Below are 16128 nucleotides of genomic sequence, written 5' to 3' on the forward strand. Positions count from 1 at the left end.
CCTTCCCCCAGCCTAGCTAGCTCATTTTCTGCCTGTAGGTCTCCACTCACCACCCCGGAGTGCCCCCCCCATGGTTGCCTCCAGGCCAACATTCTTGTCATCCATCAGCTTCTGGGATGGGTATTCATCTGCTGGCTGCATCAGTGTCATGATCCTGTGCACCGATGGGTCCACCTAGGTCCCCAGCACTTGGCACAGGGCCTTGCCCACAGTAGGTGCTCGATGAACGGGTTTCAGCCCAGATGTCAGCCTGTGGCCTGGACCCCCCTCTAAGGTAGGGTAGGGGAAGACGGGTGCTGGCACCAAATGGTACCGCCTCCAAGAACCTCCCTAGGGAGACAGAGCAGGTTTTCTGGCATCAGTTTGCATATGTTTTCATGTTTGCATGGCTTTTCGGGAAGGGATCCCTGCCCGGATTTCCCCTTTCCCAGCAGGTTTTCCAAGAAAATGCCGTGCCGGGGCCTGGAAAAATAATGGAGGTGAAAGGAAGAGGAACTCGGTGTCCTCCACACCCTCCTGGCATGGGCAACAGATGGCCGTGTGACAGTTGTGTTGGAACCCTAGGAGAGGGGCCTACACATCGCATATATAAAGAGGAGAGAGTCCCTGGGGACACTCGTGAAGGCCCGGGGGTACGCTGGACTCAGCCTGAGCAGAGCGAGTAGGCCAGAGGGTGCCACTAGGGGGAGACAGAGGCCGCTGAGGACCGCAGCACCCTAGCATTCCGCCCGCGCATTTTTAGATCCCACCGTCTTATGGAGGAGGGTACCCAGCTTTTGGAGGGCGAACCAGAGGTTAGAGCTTCCAGAGTCCAAAGTCCCTCCGGGTGCCCCAGCGAAGGGCCCCAAGATGACAGTGTCTGGGTCCCTTGATGGCATGACCCCAAGCAAGGGACTTCCCCTCTTGGTGTCACTTGTGTGATAGGCATGCCAGACACTACCTTCCCAGGTAGTCATGGGTCTACCACTTATTCGGGTTCCTGGCCACTGACAACCCCTCCTCATGACCTTCCTAGTACGGTATGCCTGGAACAGGGCAGACACCCAGTGCACGTTGACAAGGAACCAACGAATAAATGAAGAAACAAATGAAAAGGCACTTAGTCTGTGCCAGGTTTGTATTATGCGGGTTCCATTTATTTCTCTGAGGCAGGAGCTTTTATTCCTATTTACAGATGGGGAAACTGAGGCCCAGAAAGCAGCACACTTCCTCCAGTACACATGCACTAAGGATTTGAACCCTGATATCTTCCATTTGGATTAGCCTGAGGGTGGGGTTTGGTGATGCACTCCCCCTAGGCTCTAGAGAAAGGGGGGCCAGTTGGCAAAGGGGTTCAAGTGGGTCCAGTTTTCCTTAGAGGACTCCACAGCCTTGAAAGTGACCCCCAGCCCTGTGGGAGAGTGAGTTCCCAGTAGCTCAAAGGTACTACAGCACAGTAGTGGTTTCAGCGTTGAACGCTGCTCCCGGCTGTGTGGCCTGGGGTGAGTGACATGCCATCTCTGAACCTCAGTTTCCCCACCAGTCAACGGGAGACATTAACAGCCCCTGGTATCTGGGGTGAGTGCTACACTAAGCCTCCAGCCCCAACCCCCAGCAGACACTCACGTGACCGACCCTGTCCTGGGAGGAAAGGGTGCGGGCAGGTCTGGGGGCGGAGTTTTGCTGACCCAGGAGGGAGCCCTATAAATCCGCAGCCCGCTGCCTTGGGCCGCCCCTTTAAGCCCCACCGAGACCTCCTGCCATCAGCCCTAAAAGCGACTCCCAGGGAGAGGGGCAGAGCCTGGGTGGCAGACACGCGGCTTCACCGGGCAGCCAGACGGAGAGGGAGGCGAGGTGGACGGACAGACTGACAGCGGAGGCAACTGCGTAGACGGAGAGGAGAGGCGGGGAGGCAGACGGCCGCAGCGAGGGCCGCCGGGAACCGACGGGAACCGGCGTGCGCCTCGCTGCCGAGGCCGAGCATCCTCCGACCTCTGCTCGGCCCCCGCCTTCCCGCCGCAGCCAACCTCCCGAGCCCGGGCGCGGGGTTGGGGGGTCGCGCTTGGCCCCGCACCTGCGCCTCATGGCCGCCGTCGGGGCGGGGGCGCGGGCCACGTTCGGAGCCTGGGACTATGGGGTCTTCGCGCTCATGCTCCTCGTGTCCACGGGCATCGGGCTGTGGGTGGGGCTGGCGCGGGGCGGGCAGCGCAGCGCTGAGGATTTCTTCACCGGGGGTCGGCGCCTCACGGCCCTGCCGGTTGGCCTCTCGCTGGCCGCCAGCTTCATGTCGGCCGTGCAGGTGCTGGGTGTACCGGCCGAGGCCTATCGCTACGGCCTCAAGTTTCTCTGGATGTGCCTGGGCCAGCTGCTCAACTCCCTACTGACCGCTGCCTTCTACCTGCCAGTCTTCTACCGCCTGGGCCTCACCAGCACTTACCAGGTACCAGGCAGAGAACCAGAGCCCACCGCCTGGCTGGGAACGCAGGGAGGCGTGGGGGAGCCCTGGGGCTTTGAACTGCTGTGCAGGGGTACACAGAACGGCGTCTTGGTGCTCTCCTGCCTCCCCCCCTTCCCCAAGGCATACAGGTGGGCAGGGTTCTGGGAAGAAGCCCCAGGCAGCCCGGGAGGGGCAGGAAGGAGGAAGAGGAGCCTGTGTCCTGGTTCTCTTTGGTGGAAGCCCCAAGAGGGTGGGGCCAGGTTCGGCCAGGTTTGCACTCACCTGTAGACAGGCACACACTTGCCCTGGACATGCCTCAGCATGCAGACACCTGAGTGCTCGAGGGACCTCGGGCTTGAGATTTGAAACCTGATTTCCCCTCTTTTACCTTCGGCAAGGGGCAGGCCTCAGCTCAGGTTTCCCAAATGTCCAACCTGGCTAACTACAGGACCTCCTTCAGGCCATGGATAAAGTGATTAAAAGCATGACTAATAACTGTTTGCCAAAGGCCAATCAGACACGAGTGAGGGGGGACGTGTACACACTTGATGGCTCAGTCCTCCTGGGCACACACCGTGGGCATAGGCCTGGAGATGGTGCACGTGCACAGGTGTGTGCAGACTGTCAGAGTGTGTGTGCTTGGCAGAGGCTCCCACAGGCAAGAGTGCAGAGAGCAAAGTTGGCCACCAGAGGGAGGGCAGAAGCCAAGAGGGCAAATGAAAGAACCCAGAGGTCTGGAGCCCCCAGGTAGGATCTGTCCAGGTGACCATGAGTCCTCTGCTCCTCCTTGCAGTACCTGGAGCTGCGTTTCAGCCGCGCTGTGCGGCTCTGTGGGACCCTGCAGTACCTGGTGGCCACAGTGAGTGGCCTGGGCTCTGCCCTCTTCCAAAGGGTCTTGCCTTCATCTGCCCCACCCAGAACCCTTCCCCATCCTTCACGACCCGCCCCCACCCTGCAAAGTCCTGCCCGGCCCTGCCCACTGAGGTCAGGTCTACAGGTCTGGCCTGCCAACCTCCTCCTTAAGCAGGACCTGACCCGGCCCTCACCAGCATGGCCCGCCCCACCTGCCTCCTCCCTACCGCAAACACCCCCCTTCTCCCATCTCCAGATTCATTCCTTGCCCAGTCACCACTACCACTACCCTACCTCCCCTCCCACTGCAGGTGCTATACACGGGCATCGTGATCTACGCCCCAGCGCTCATTCTCAACCAAGGTTTGACTCTGGGAGATCAGGGGAGGGTGTCTGGGAAGGGGCAAAGGTTTACAGGCTGTACCAGAGGAGGGGACAGGGTTTGTCCCAGGAGACACTTGGGAGGGGAGACTCCTTCTAGAGAGAGGAAAGCCCAAGACACTGGAGGCCAAGTTTGCACCCCACTTGGTGACCTAATGGGGGGATCTCCTTAAACAGTGTCTGGGCTGGACATCTGGGCATCACTCCTGTCCACTGGAGCCATCTGTACCTTCTACACCACTGTGGTGAGTGACCTCCCTCACTCCACTTGGGGGCTCCATGCCCACTGGGTCAGGGAGACCCTGGGCTGGCTGTCCATACTCCTTACCTTTCCTTCCTCCCGAGGAAACCCAGTCCCAACTGGGCCTGTTTCCTCATCTTTATAATGAAAGAATATTTGGAAGGTTTATTGGTTAGATTCCAGGGATAAGGTAGTTTCAGGCCTGGCTGGATCCAGGGGCTACAACAGTGTCCTTTGTGTGCTTCTCTTATCTCCAGGGTCCCGTCAGCTCCACGCATCCACCCCTTTGGTCAGAAAGTGAGCTCCTATTTCAGGGTGGGCTGGCTGAAGTCCAGGAGGGCTCTGTTGGGCTAGCTCTGGTCTTGTGTGCAGAATGAGCAGAAGTTCGGGGGTTTGGGATATTCTTTTTTTAACTGAATTTATTGGGGTGACATTGGTTAATAAAATTATATAGGTTTCAGGTGTACAATTCTATATGTCATCTGTATGTTGTATTGTGTGTTCACCACCCCAAGTTGTCTCCTTCCATCACCATTTATCTCCCCTTTACCTTCTTCTACCTCCCCCCACCTCCATTCCCCTCTGGTAGGCACCATGCTATTTTCTGTGTCTATGAGTTTGTTTATTTGTTTGTTTTTTACTTAATCCCTTCACCTTTTTAGATTAGGATATTCTAATTGGCTATTCCTGGAGCTGGGAGCAGGATTGGCCTCACCTGTACAGCTTGTGGGGGGAGAAGGGGCTTCTCCAAAGGAAAATCCAGGGACTGCCATGGGAATGTAAAGGCATGGAGGCTGGAAGGGCAAAAAGAGCAGCTAATAATAATGGTAGTAGTAATAATAATAATAGTAGTAGTAGCAGCCATCACTCACTCACTCACTGAACACTTAAATGTGCCATTCCAAATATTTTTCTCATATTAAGTAATTTAATTCTTACATCCCCATAAGGAGAGTACTGTGGTATGTGGGTTTTTTTTTTTTTTAACTGATTCTAGAGAGAGGAAGGGGGGAGGGAGAGAGAGAGAGAAACATCAACCCGTTGCCTCCCGCACACGCCCTGACTGTGCCCCAACTGGGAATTGAACCAGCAACCTGGGTATGTGCCCTGACCGAGAATCGAACCTGCCATCTTTCCGTGTACAATGCTCCAACTAATTGATCCACACCGGCCAGGGCAGGAGAGCACTGTTATTAACCCTACTTTATAGATAAGGAAACTGAGGCAGAGAGGGGCATTGGTCCCAGCTACTACTGGAAGCCAGTCCAGACTGGCTGCAGCCAGTCTCCCATCTGACCCCTCTTTGCCTCACTCTGTCCTGTCCTGCAGGCCCCAGACAGGTCCCTGTCTGACCCCCTCTCTTCCTGTCTGTCACATCCTGCAGGGCGGCATGAAGGCTGTGATTTGGACTGACATGTTCCAGGTTGTGGTGATGCTGGCTGGTTTCTGGGTTGTCCTGGTTCGCGGGACCATGCTTGTGGGAGGGCCCAGGCAGGTGTTCAGACTGGCCCAGAACCAGTCCCGGATCAACCTGATGGAGTGAGTGAAATGTAGAGGGGGATATTGCAAGATGGAGCTGGCATCCCTCTGCCCTGAGAGAAGCCAGCCAATGCCTCCTACTCCAGGAAGCCCTCCCTGATTCCCTCCCAGACTCTCCACAGATAGTACCCTGGTTCCCCTTCTCTGTACTCTTCTGCCCCCTATTCTTCCGTCTGGCCCAGACCTCTCCCTACCCCACCCCCCAGGCTACACTGGGAACTAAAGGCTCTCTGAGGTCCCAGCTGGGCATAGAAAGAATGGTTTTGGAACACATACATAGATGACTCAGTAAACAAATAAATGAATTTTCAATCTGGCAAACTCCTGCTCACACTTCAAAACCCATCCGCATGTCTCCTTAAGGCTCTTAAGGGGAATGGCCATCTAGGACCCTTGGGAGTGTGAATTCAATGTGGCATCCCCATTGCCCTGCTTTCATCCAGCTTTGACCCAGACCCACGGAGTCGCTACACATTCTGGACTTTGGTGGTGGGAGGCACGTTGGCGTGGCTCTCAATGTATGGCGTGAACCAAGCACAGGTGCAGCGCTATGTGGCCTGTCGCACAGAGAAGCAGGCCAAGCTGTGAGTGTCGGGGGGTCAGGGGGGCATCTAGGATGTGCTGCCCCCCATCCCCAGCCTGAGGCACACCTCCCCACAGGGCCCTGCTCGTCAACCAGCTGGGCCTGTTCCTGATTGTGTCCAGTGCCGCTGGCTGCGGCATCGTCATGTTCACGCTCTATATGGACTGCGACCCCCTCCTCACAGGGCGTATTTCTGCCCCTGACCAGGTGAGTCTGGTCCAGGCTCCTAGGCTACTCCTGACCCCGTCCCCACTCTGAACCTCTGTATGGATGACTCTCTGGGGATGAGGGTAGAAAAGCTTTCCTAGCAGCCTGTGCAAAATCCAGAGGCAGGAGAGAGCTTGGCTCAGAGGAGGGCCTGGGAGGAGTGGGGAAGATGAAGCTGGGAGGCAATGAGGAGCCATGGTGGATGCGAGCAGGAGAGGGGCACATTCAGATTTAGTCATAGACTCCCTGAGAGGTATCAAGGAGAAAATGGGACCATGGTCCAGCACACAGTGACGGTGTTAGTAATAATGACCAGCTCCTGTGTCCCAGACACCGACTCTGTACCTCATGCTGTCCCCCTTCACAAGCAGTTTCCCATCAAATCCTTCAGCATGTGATGAGGCCAAGGATGCCATGGTGCCCACTTTACAGATGAGCAAACAGAGGCTGGAGGGGGTAGGAGGCAACTGCCTAAGGTCCACAGGCAAGTCAAGGGCAGTGCCAGGGCCAGGATCAATACCTAGGTCACACCCCAGCTGGAGCTCTAGCCATGGGGTTCAGAGTGGGCAGAAGCTGCAAGGCTATTGCATCTGCTGTCTCCTGGGGTCAGAATCCCGACTGCCTGACTGCAACCTCAGGCAGGGCTGCACCTCTCAGCCTCACTGGCCTCGTCAGTAAAGTGGAGATGACACGGAACCCTGTTTCACTGGGATCCCAGGGCTCTGTGCACCATCACAGGTGCATGCAGCCCATTAACAAACACACGCTAAGTGCCCAGTGTGAGCCCAGTCTGCACTGGGTGCTGGGGACATGCAGGGTAAGGACAGACAGAAGCCCCACCTTCTGGGTGCTCCTGTCCTGGAGGCTGATCCCCACCTCCCCCCAGTACATGCCCCTACTAGTGCTGGACATCTTCAAGGACCTGCCTGGAATCCCTGGGCTCTTTCTGGCCTGTGCCTACAGTGGTACCCTCAGGTGAGTGGCCCTGCCTGCCCACCCAGCCATGTCCCAGCCCCTCAGAGCCTTGTCCCTACCAGCCACCCCCCTTAGGGATAGAATGCTCTAGATGTATCTACCATTTACAGTTCCTGCTTGATTCCCAGCAGGCAGCTCAGGTGGGTTCTGGCAGAGGGCACACCCTGGGCACAAGGGCCCCAACTGTGGGGTATTCACCTTCTTAGCACCTGGCAGCCACATCTGGCTCCCCTTTCTTTCTTCCTTCTCTCAGTCCTTCCCCAAACAAATGTTTATTGAGCACCTACTATGTTCTGCACCTGCTGTTTTAAATCCTGGGGCACAGCTGTGACCAAGTGGTCCCCCCACTCCTGCCCTTATGGGCCTCACATTCTGGTAGTTTTAAATCTTCCATGACTTTTGGCCACAGGGTGACCAGGGCCCCATGTGGCAGTTCTCCGTGCCCCATTATTGCTCTGTAACAAGAACTTGTGTCATTTGCGTGCCTGGTTGTAGGTGTCCCTGTTCCTTTGTGGAGAAGTCTCAAGTCTTGAGTGAGGGTGGGGGTGGACATCTCCTCAAATCTTGGGGGAGTCTATCACCCATTCCTCTGTCCTTGGGCTAGGTGGGGTCCTGGCAGGTCAGCTGGTGTGGGCAGCTAGGGACATCCCCAGTCAGTGGTCCCCAGAGATGGTGTGGCCAGTCTCTGGATGCGGCCTGACCACATGCTCCCCCTCTCCCTCTGCCCCCCAGCACCGCATCCACTAGCATCAACGCCATGGCTGCGGTCACCGTGGAGGACCTCATCAAACCACGGCTGCCCAGCCTGGTGCCCCGGAGACTCGTAATCATCTCCAAGGGGCTCTGTGAGTTAGGGGGGTCTGGGCGAGGGGCCAGGGCATCCTCTCCTCGCTGACAGTGCCATCCCCATCACTACAGCACTCATATATGGCTTGGCCTGTATCACGGTGGCAGCTCTGTCTTCCCTGCTGGAAAGCGGCGTCCTCCAGGTGAGCGCTCTCCCCAACCCTGCTCCATCTCCCCGAGAGGTGGGGCACCTCCTGCCTTGCGCCGAGGGTGGAGAGGGTCATACACCCTCTAGGGCCCGCCGCGCACCAGCGCGTGGATTTTCCTGCAGCCACCTGGGCTGTGTGAAGGAAGGTGGGGGGCGGCGGCCTGGGGGCGGGAAGAGACTCACGGATGTGAGACGGCCCCCGGCATCCGTTAAGAGAGAGAATGGGCATCTCTGCCTACAACCCAGGGGAGAGAGACAGAAACAGAGCGTCCCCTCCCCTTTAGCGAAACTGAGGCACAGAGGAGTCCGGGGCCGCAGTAGGATCCCTCAGGTCTCGCTTTCCCGGGGGTAAACTGAAGCCCCGAGAGGTGGGGTGGCTCCGCCCCCCGTCACACCCCACCCTCTCCCCCAGGGCTCCTTCACTGTCATGGGCGTCCTCAGCGGCCCCCTCCTCGGAGCCTTCACTCTGGGAATATTCCTCCCCGCCTGCAACACACCCGTGAGTGGGGGGGCGGGGGGCGCTGGACGCGGGGCCGGGCTCCGCGCGCGCTCACCCCCCGCGCTCCCAGGGCGTGCTCTCCGGGCTGCTGGCCGGCTTCCTGCTCTCGCTGTGGGTGGCCGTGGGCGCCACTCTGTACCCGCCCAGCGCGAAGTCCATGGGGGTCCTGCCGTCCTCTGCTGCCGCCTGCGCGGGGCCCTCAGCCAACGCCTCTGGCCTCCTAGGGCCCCTCCTGCTCGCCAACGCCTCCGGTGGGGCTACCGGGTGAGCGGGGTGGGGGGCTTGGCGTGAGAGAACGTGGTGGGGAGGGGACCCTTAAACTGCGTTTCCAAATGAGGAGGAGGAGCGGGGCTTGGGAAGAGGGAAGGGAAGGGCATTGCGGGATTGAGGGGTGGGGAAATGCAAGGCCAGGTTCACATTAGTGTACTGGCTGTGGTGAGGTTGGGTGAATTTAAAGAGGGAAGAAAGGATATATTAGGTCCAGCCAGGGGAGTTTGGTCTGATTTTTTTTTATTGTGATATAATTTGCAGACCATAAAATTAGTCGTTTAAAAGTGGGTTTTAGTATATTCGCGTGGTTACACTACCATCACCACTATCTAACTCAAGAAATGTTTCATCACTTCAAAAGGAAGCCCTGTGCCCATAGCAGTCACTCCCTTTTCCCCCTCCCCAGCCCCTGGAGGCCACTAATCCACTTTCTGTCACTATGGATTTGCCTGTTCTGGACATTTCACATTAAGGGGATCATACTATGTGTGGTCTTCTCTGTTTGACTTCTCTCACTCAGGTTGATGTTTTTCAGGTTCATCCGCAACATAGCGCTGACAAATAAGTAACATTTCCTTGTGTGGATTGACCACGTTTTGTTTGTCTATTCATCGGTTGATGGATATTTTGGTTGTTTCTACTTTTTGGTGATTGTGACTAGTGTTGCTATGAACATTTATGTACAAATTGGTGTGGACATATGTTTCATTTCTCTTGGTCTATACCTGGGGGTGGAATCGCTGGATCATATGGTGATTCTATGTTTAACTTTTTGAGGAATCACCAGACCGTCCTCTACATTCCCAGGAGCAATGTATGAGAGTTCCAATTTCTCCACATCCTTGCCAACACTTTTCATTTTCCTTTTTTAAAAAAAAAATTCTAGACATTCTGTGGGTGTGAGGTGGTATCTCATTGTGTTTTTTAAAAAATATATGTTTTTATTGATTTTAGAGAGAGAGGGAAGGAGAAGGAGAGGGAGAGAGACAGACAGACAAACATCGATGATCAGCTGCACGCCTCCTACTGGGGATTGAGCCTGCAACCTGGGCATGTGTCCTGACCAGGAATCGAACCAGTGACCCTTTGGTTCATGGCATGATGCTCAACCAACTGAGCCACATTAGCCAGGGCATCATAGTGGTTTTTTGGGGTTTTTTTATTTGTTTTTTTAAAAAATATACCTTTATTGATTTCACAGAGACTAAGGGAAAGGGAGAGAGAGAATTGAAACATCAATGATGAGAGAGTCGTCACTGATCGGCTGCCTCCTGCAGGCCCCCAACTGGGGATCCAGCCCGAAACCCGGGCATGAGCCCTGACTGGGAATCGAACCTCGATCTCCTGGATCCTAGGCAGATGCTCCACCGCTGAGCCACGCCGGCCAGGCATCATTGTGGTTTTGATTTGTGTTTCTCTAATGACAAATGATTTTGAATATCTTTTCATGTGCTTGTTAGCCATATGTATTTCTTCTTTGGAGAAATATCTATTTCAATCCTTTGTTCATTTTTAAATTGAGTCTTTTTATTGTTGAGTCATCATTTATATATTCTTTATATCTTTATATATTCTGAATACTAGGTCCTTATCAGATGTATGATTTGCAAATATTTTCTCACATTCTGTGGGTTGTCTTTTTGTGTGTGTGTGTGTGTTAGGGTTAGGTTTTTTAAATTGAATTTATTGGGGTCACATTGGTTAATAAAACCATACAAGTTTCAAGAGTACAACTCAATAACACTTTACCTGCATAGTGCATTGTGCACTTGCTGCCCAAAGTAACATCTCCTTCCATCCCCATTCTGTGGGTTGTCTTTTCATTCTCTTGACAGTGTCCCTTGATGCACAAGAATTTTTCATTTTGATGAAGTTCAATGTACCTGTTTTCTTGGGTTGCTTGTGCTTTGGTGTTATATCCAAGTAATGATTGCCAAATCTAAAGTCATAAAGATTCACACCTATGTTTTTTTCTAAGACTTTAATTTGATTTTATTCTTAGGATAGTAGTGAGCCACAGAGGGTAATGAGCAGAGGCAGGAGGTTAAGGTTATTTGAGTTACATTTTAGTAACACTCCCTCTGGTTATGTGTAAAGAAAGCCTGGGGGTAGGGCAGGATGGCCGGAGAGGAGTATTGGCTACTGCACACATCTGGGTGACCAATAATAGAGGACTGGGCTAGGCCATGCAGTGAAGATGAAAGGAAGGGAATGGACTGAGAGTGGCTTCTAGACTCATGCTCACCTCTCCCACCCCCAGAATGGACCCTGGCCGACCCACCTTGGCTGACAGCTTCTACGCCATTTCCTATCTTTATTATGGTGCCCTGGGCACACTGAGCACCATGCTGTGCGGAGCCCTCATCAGCTACCTGACAGGTAAGCAGGGCTTGTGGCTTCTTCAGAGGTCACCCTGTTCATTCCTCTGCCTCCAGGACCCACTGGGCAGGAAGAAGAGGAAGGATGCTCCCATTGGCCAAACAGCCACTATATACTGGACACATCTGCACCCTTGATGCTGCATCACCTTCGGGACCACCCTGCACCTTGCAGGCCTTGCCCTATTTAGCAAAGGCAGAAACTGAGACACACCCGCAGCCCCAAAGATTAGGTCTTTGCTGGGAATTGTGGGGTGGGGCCACGAGATGCTGTCTATGGTGCTGAAATACCTTCTCATCAAGGCCTTGTTCACTCTGCACCCCAGGGGGAACTCTGGACCCCACAAAGAAGTGAAAAGAGATCAAGAGAAATCAAAAGTGACAACAGTACCTGTTCCCACTTTCTGAGTGTAGGCTTTACATTTACCAGGCCTTTATTGAGCCTGTCTCTGTTCCGTGAACAGAACCACACACTGGACCCCCCCCGACCATCCACCGATGTATAGATGAGAAAACTGAAGCCCAGAGAGGGGCAGAGGCTTGCCAAGGTCCCTCAATGGGTCACTGTCAGATCTGGGATTGGAACCCATCTGAGCTTTCCCTTCCCTTCCCAGTCTCCAGTTTCCACCACCCATGACTAAATGACCCCAATTCTCTCTGACACCCCAGGCCCAACCAAGCGCAGTGCCCTGGGTCCTGGTCTGCTGTGGTGGGACCTCACATTGCAGACAGCATTGGTGGCTCCCAAGGAAGAAGTGGCCACTCAGGATGACAGCTTGGTGAAGGTCAGTCTCAGGGCTGGGATCCCAGAGTGAGGGAAGGGACAGTAAAGTAGCTGTGAAGTAGCTTGGGATGCTCTGGGCATGGCTGTAATTCAAGGGAATGGTATGACAATCAGTCACTGTCTTTCTCAACTTCTTGTTACCACCAGTGGAAAGACTCAGTTGGAGCTGATGTATCTTCAACATTTTTTATTACCCCCTTTAACAAAGACTAAGCAGAAGTTCATAATTTTCATTGTATCTGTTTTTACACTTACTTCCAATCTATGGCAGGTGAAACTGGTTTGCCTTTAGGGTATTGATATAAAGTCTCTTCCAATAATAAAATTGCTTCATTCAAAAGTGAGTCAGCCCTGGCCCTTTTGGCTCAGTGGCTCAGTGGTTATAGCATCAGCCCATGGATGGAAGGATCTGGGTTTTGATTCTTAGTCGAGAGCACGCACCTCGTAGGTCAGTTGATCCCCCAGCCCAGTCGGGGCGCGTGCGCAAGACAGCCAATCAATGTGTCTCTGTCACATCGATGTTTCTCTCTCTCTCTTCCTCTCTCTCTCCCCTCCTCCTCCCCCTCTCTCTAAAAAAATAATAATGGAAAAAATATCCTTGGGTGAAGGTTAACAAAAAAAAAACAACAAAAAAAAAAGTGAGTCAGCATAGAGATAATCTTATATAAGAAATGGACAGGTTAGACAGACTTTGCTCAAAGCCTCATGGTTGCTCTGAATGCCTTGAGTTTGGGAAATGTTGTCCCTGAGGGGCCTGATTCAGGCCTGCCCCCGCTTTGCACTCCATTTCATTTCCTCACTCATTAAGCACTTGCTGTGTACTTCGCCCTGCTCTGCTCTGGTGTCCAAGCCCACTGTCTAGCAGGAGCAGATAAAAACTAAACTGAGAGTAGGTTCTTGGCAGGGGTAAGTGTGAGGAAGACAGCAAAACAGAATACTGCAATGAGGGCGGCCTCCTGGAAGAAGGGACATTGATAGAGCCTTGGAACGAGGAGAGAAGGAGCCAGCTGAGGACGGGCAGTCTCAGTGGAGGGCACAGCAGGCGTAAAGGCCCTGAAGCTGGAACAGGATTGGCAAAGGGGGAGATTGGGGAGGAAACAGATTTGGCTGAAATGTTTTAAAGCTCCCTTGGGCTGCTGTGGGGAAATATTTATTTTCTTGAAGGGGAACAGGGAGAGAGTCAGGGAGAGAATGGAGGCAGGCAGGCATGCAAGCGTTGATGGCCAGGACTATAGGTGACATGGGCATGGGGAAGAGAAGTGGATGGAGATTTGGGGGACTGGCTAATGCACTGGGCAAGAGGACATTGTGCAACCCTGCCCGGATGCCACCCTCCTAGGCCCTCAGTGTTCCCATCTGGGAGATGAGCAGACACAGAAAAAGGGGTCTCTGAAGAGGTCTTTCTTCTCTCCTCCCCACAGGGGGCTGAGGAACTGTCTCCCAGGCCTCCTGACTTCCTGCCCACCAACGAGGACCAGCTGCTCTTCCTGGGGCGGAAGGAGGTGGACGGAGCCAGCTCCGGCTCCTGGAGCCCTCGCAGTGGGCGCGAGGGTGGCCGTGGCCTGCGGGAGACAGACCTCTCTGAGCCCGCCCAGGACTGACCACCAGGAATGGAACCTCAGGGTGGGCCAGTCCTCGGCTACGGGCCAATCGCAGACCAGGGGACAATGGCCTCGGACGCTGATTGGTTGGATGGTGTCGTATGCAAATGAGCTCAGGACTGCAGGTCCCCGCCCTGTGGGAAGAGGCAAGCCCCATCTCTGGAAAGTCATTTTATCCAGCCCCCTGCTTCCACACAGCCGCTAGTCTTAGACGCTGTATCCCCGCCAGCACCTCAAAATGAGGCCAGATTTGTCCATACCTACGAAAAAAAGATGTTGGAGCCCGTCCCACGTGGCTCAGTGGTTGATCATTGACCTAGGATCCAGGAGATCGCGGTTCGATTCCTGGTCAGGGCACATGCCCGGGTTGCGGGCTCGATCCCCAGTGGGGGGCGTGCAGGAGGCAGCCGATCAATGACTCATCAATGATGTTTCTCTCTCTCTCTCTCCCTCCCTCTCCCTTCCTCTCTCTGAAATCAATAAAGATATATTAAAAAAAAAAAAGTTGGAGTCCCCTCTGGACAACATGGGAAACCTCCAGGTTCAACATGAGGGTCTGAGAGTCCAAGAAAGACCCCAACTCTTTCTGCAAGGTGTCTGAACCTTAGCAAGGATTTTGGAGGTTCTCAGGCCCAGCCCCCTGCACCTCATTTCACGGATGAGGAAACTGAGAACTGGAGAGGGGCAGGGATATGGCCAAGGTCACAGGACAAAGCAGAGATGCGCTGAGAATTGGACACCGGCTTGTCTTCCGCCCCCTTCCTTTGAAGGGTCGGAGGGCACCTGGCCTCTGACCCTGAGAGCATGATGGGAGGAGGAAGGAGAAATTACTTTTTAGCTTTCCTCCTGCGTCCGGACACTTGCCCCAGCTCATTCATTAAGGACTGTGAACTCGCTTTGCAGAGGAAGAAACTGAAGTTCAGTCAGGTTGCCTGAGTCTGGTTGGGCAGGGACGGGCCTGGGTGCCGCATGGCGCTGGGGCTCCACTGAGGACACATCCCTGGTGTACAGGGCCCTATCGACTGGGTGAGTGCATGCCCCTGACCCTTGGCTGGAGACTTCATCCACACACATCAAATAAATGGACTCTGAGGCTTGATATCCTGGGTTCTCTGAGAAATTATTCTGGCCTCAGATCTCGCAGTCAAATCTGAGTTCAGATCTGAGTACAAATCTCTGTGTCTCTTGCTCAAGCCTACAAATGAATAAACCTGAGTATTTAAATCACCAGAGAGAGGTGACCACTCCCACATCAGGGTGCATTGTACAGCCCTCCCAGACACACAACTTGTCTCCCCTCATGACTCTTTCTTGAAGCACTCCCTCCTTGCTGCCCTTTGCATCTGGATAGCCTCTGCGATGTCCCTGCACCACCCCCGGGGTCTCTGTGACCATGAAAGCTGGCTGCACTTGCCTCTGCCCTCACCTGCCATGGCTTCCCTGCTCACCTGGCAGTCGGGGCTGCCAGGTTCAATAGAGTCCTCCCCCAAAAATTCATGTCCACCTGCAACCTCAGAATGTGAGTTTATTTAAAAATAAGGTCTTGGTAGGTATACTTAGTTAAATTAAGATAAGGTCATACTGGATTAGGATGGGCCCTGAATTCAATGACTGTGTCCTTATAAGAAGAGGAGAGACCCAGAGACATAAACACATAGGGAGAAAGTCATGTGGACATTGGAGTCAGAGATTGAAGTGATGTTGCCACAAGCTTTGAAATGCCTGGGCCACCAGAAACGAAAGAGGCAAGGAAGAGTCCTCCCCACAACCTTCAGAGGGAGCACTGCACTGCCAACCCCTTGATTCTGAACTTTTGGCCTCCAGAACAGTGAGAGAATAAATTTTTATTGGTTTTAAGCTACGACAGTGACAGCAAACTAATACAGTAGTCCCCCCTCATCCACAGTTTCACTTTCCAAGGTTTCAGTTACCCACGGTCAACTGAGACCTGAAAACATTACATGGAAAATTCCAGAAATAAACAACTTATAAGGTTTTTAAAAAATATTTTTATTGATTTTTAGAGAGAGAGGAAGGAAGAGGGAAAGAGAAAAACATTGATGTGAGAGCATAATGTCGATTGGCTGCCTCCTGCACCACCCCTCCCAGGGACTGAGCCTGCAACCCAGGCATGAGCCCTGACCCAGAATTGAACCAGCAACCTTTCAATGCACGTGGCGATGCCCAACCAACTGAGCCACACCAGCAAGGGCAACAATTCATAAGTTTTTAATTGCACACAGTTCTGAGTAGCGTGATGAAATCTCTGCTGTCCTGCTTGGTCTGAGTCTGGCTATCCAATTTGGATATAGTTTTAAAAATTTAATGAATTAATTAATTTTATTTTTTATTGTTAATACTGTTACAGATGTCCCCCATCCCCCCCTTATCCCCTCCACTCAGTCCCT

At 53.6% G+C, this 16128-nt stretch overlaps 1 protein-coding gene across 1 annotated transcript; it reads left to right on the top strand.

Annotated features, from left to right (window-relative positions):
* The first annotated feature begins 1647 nt into the window (after nt 1–1647).
* SLC5A5 (solute carrier family 5 member 5) lies at nt 1648–14212 on the top strand. The gene is made up of 15 exons (XM_081135777.1): nt 1648–2419; nt 3210–3275; nt 3580–3631; nt 3827–3894; nt 5275–5429; nt 5873–6013; nt 6090–6219; nt 7106–7194; nt 7927–8039; nt 8113–8183; nt 8601–8687; nt 8758–8951; nt 11218–11336; nt 12005–12120; nt 13541–14212. The coding sequence occupies exons 1-15, from the start codon at nt 2063–2065 to the stop codon at nt 13718–13720; spliced, it is 1938 nt and encodes a 645-aa protein (XP_080991903.1). The 5' UTR covers nt 1648–2062; the 3' UTR covers nt 13721–14212.
* The last annotated feature ends 1916 nt before the right edge of the window (nt 14213–16128 follow it).

The sequence above is a fragment of the Miniopterus schreibersii genome (genome assembly GCF_964146895.1).
Source record: "Miniopterus schreibersii genome assembly, chromosome: 4".
Classification (NCBI taxonomy): domain Eukaryota; kingdom Metazoa; phylum Chordata; class Mammalia; order Chiroptera; family Miniopteridae; genus Miniopterus; species Miniopterus schreibersii.

Coding starts and splice junctions, on each gene's coding strand:
- SLC5A5 (XM_081135777.1), top strand. CDS start 2,063: ATGGCCGCCGTCGGGGCGGGGGCGCGGGCCACGTTCGGAGCCTGGGAC. Junction 8,184..8,600: donor TGGAAAGCGGCGTCCTCCAG/GTGAGCGCTCTC, acceptor CCTCTCCCCCAG/GGCTCCTTCACTGTCATGGG. Junction 12,121..13,540: donor AGGATGACAGCTTGGTGAAG/GTCAGTCTCAGG, acceptor TCCTCCCCACAG/GGGGCTGAGGAACTGTCTCC.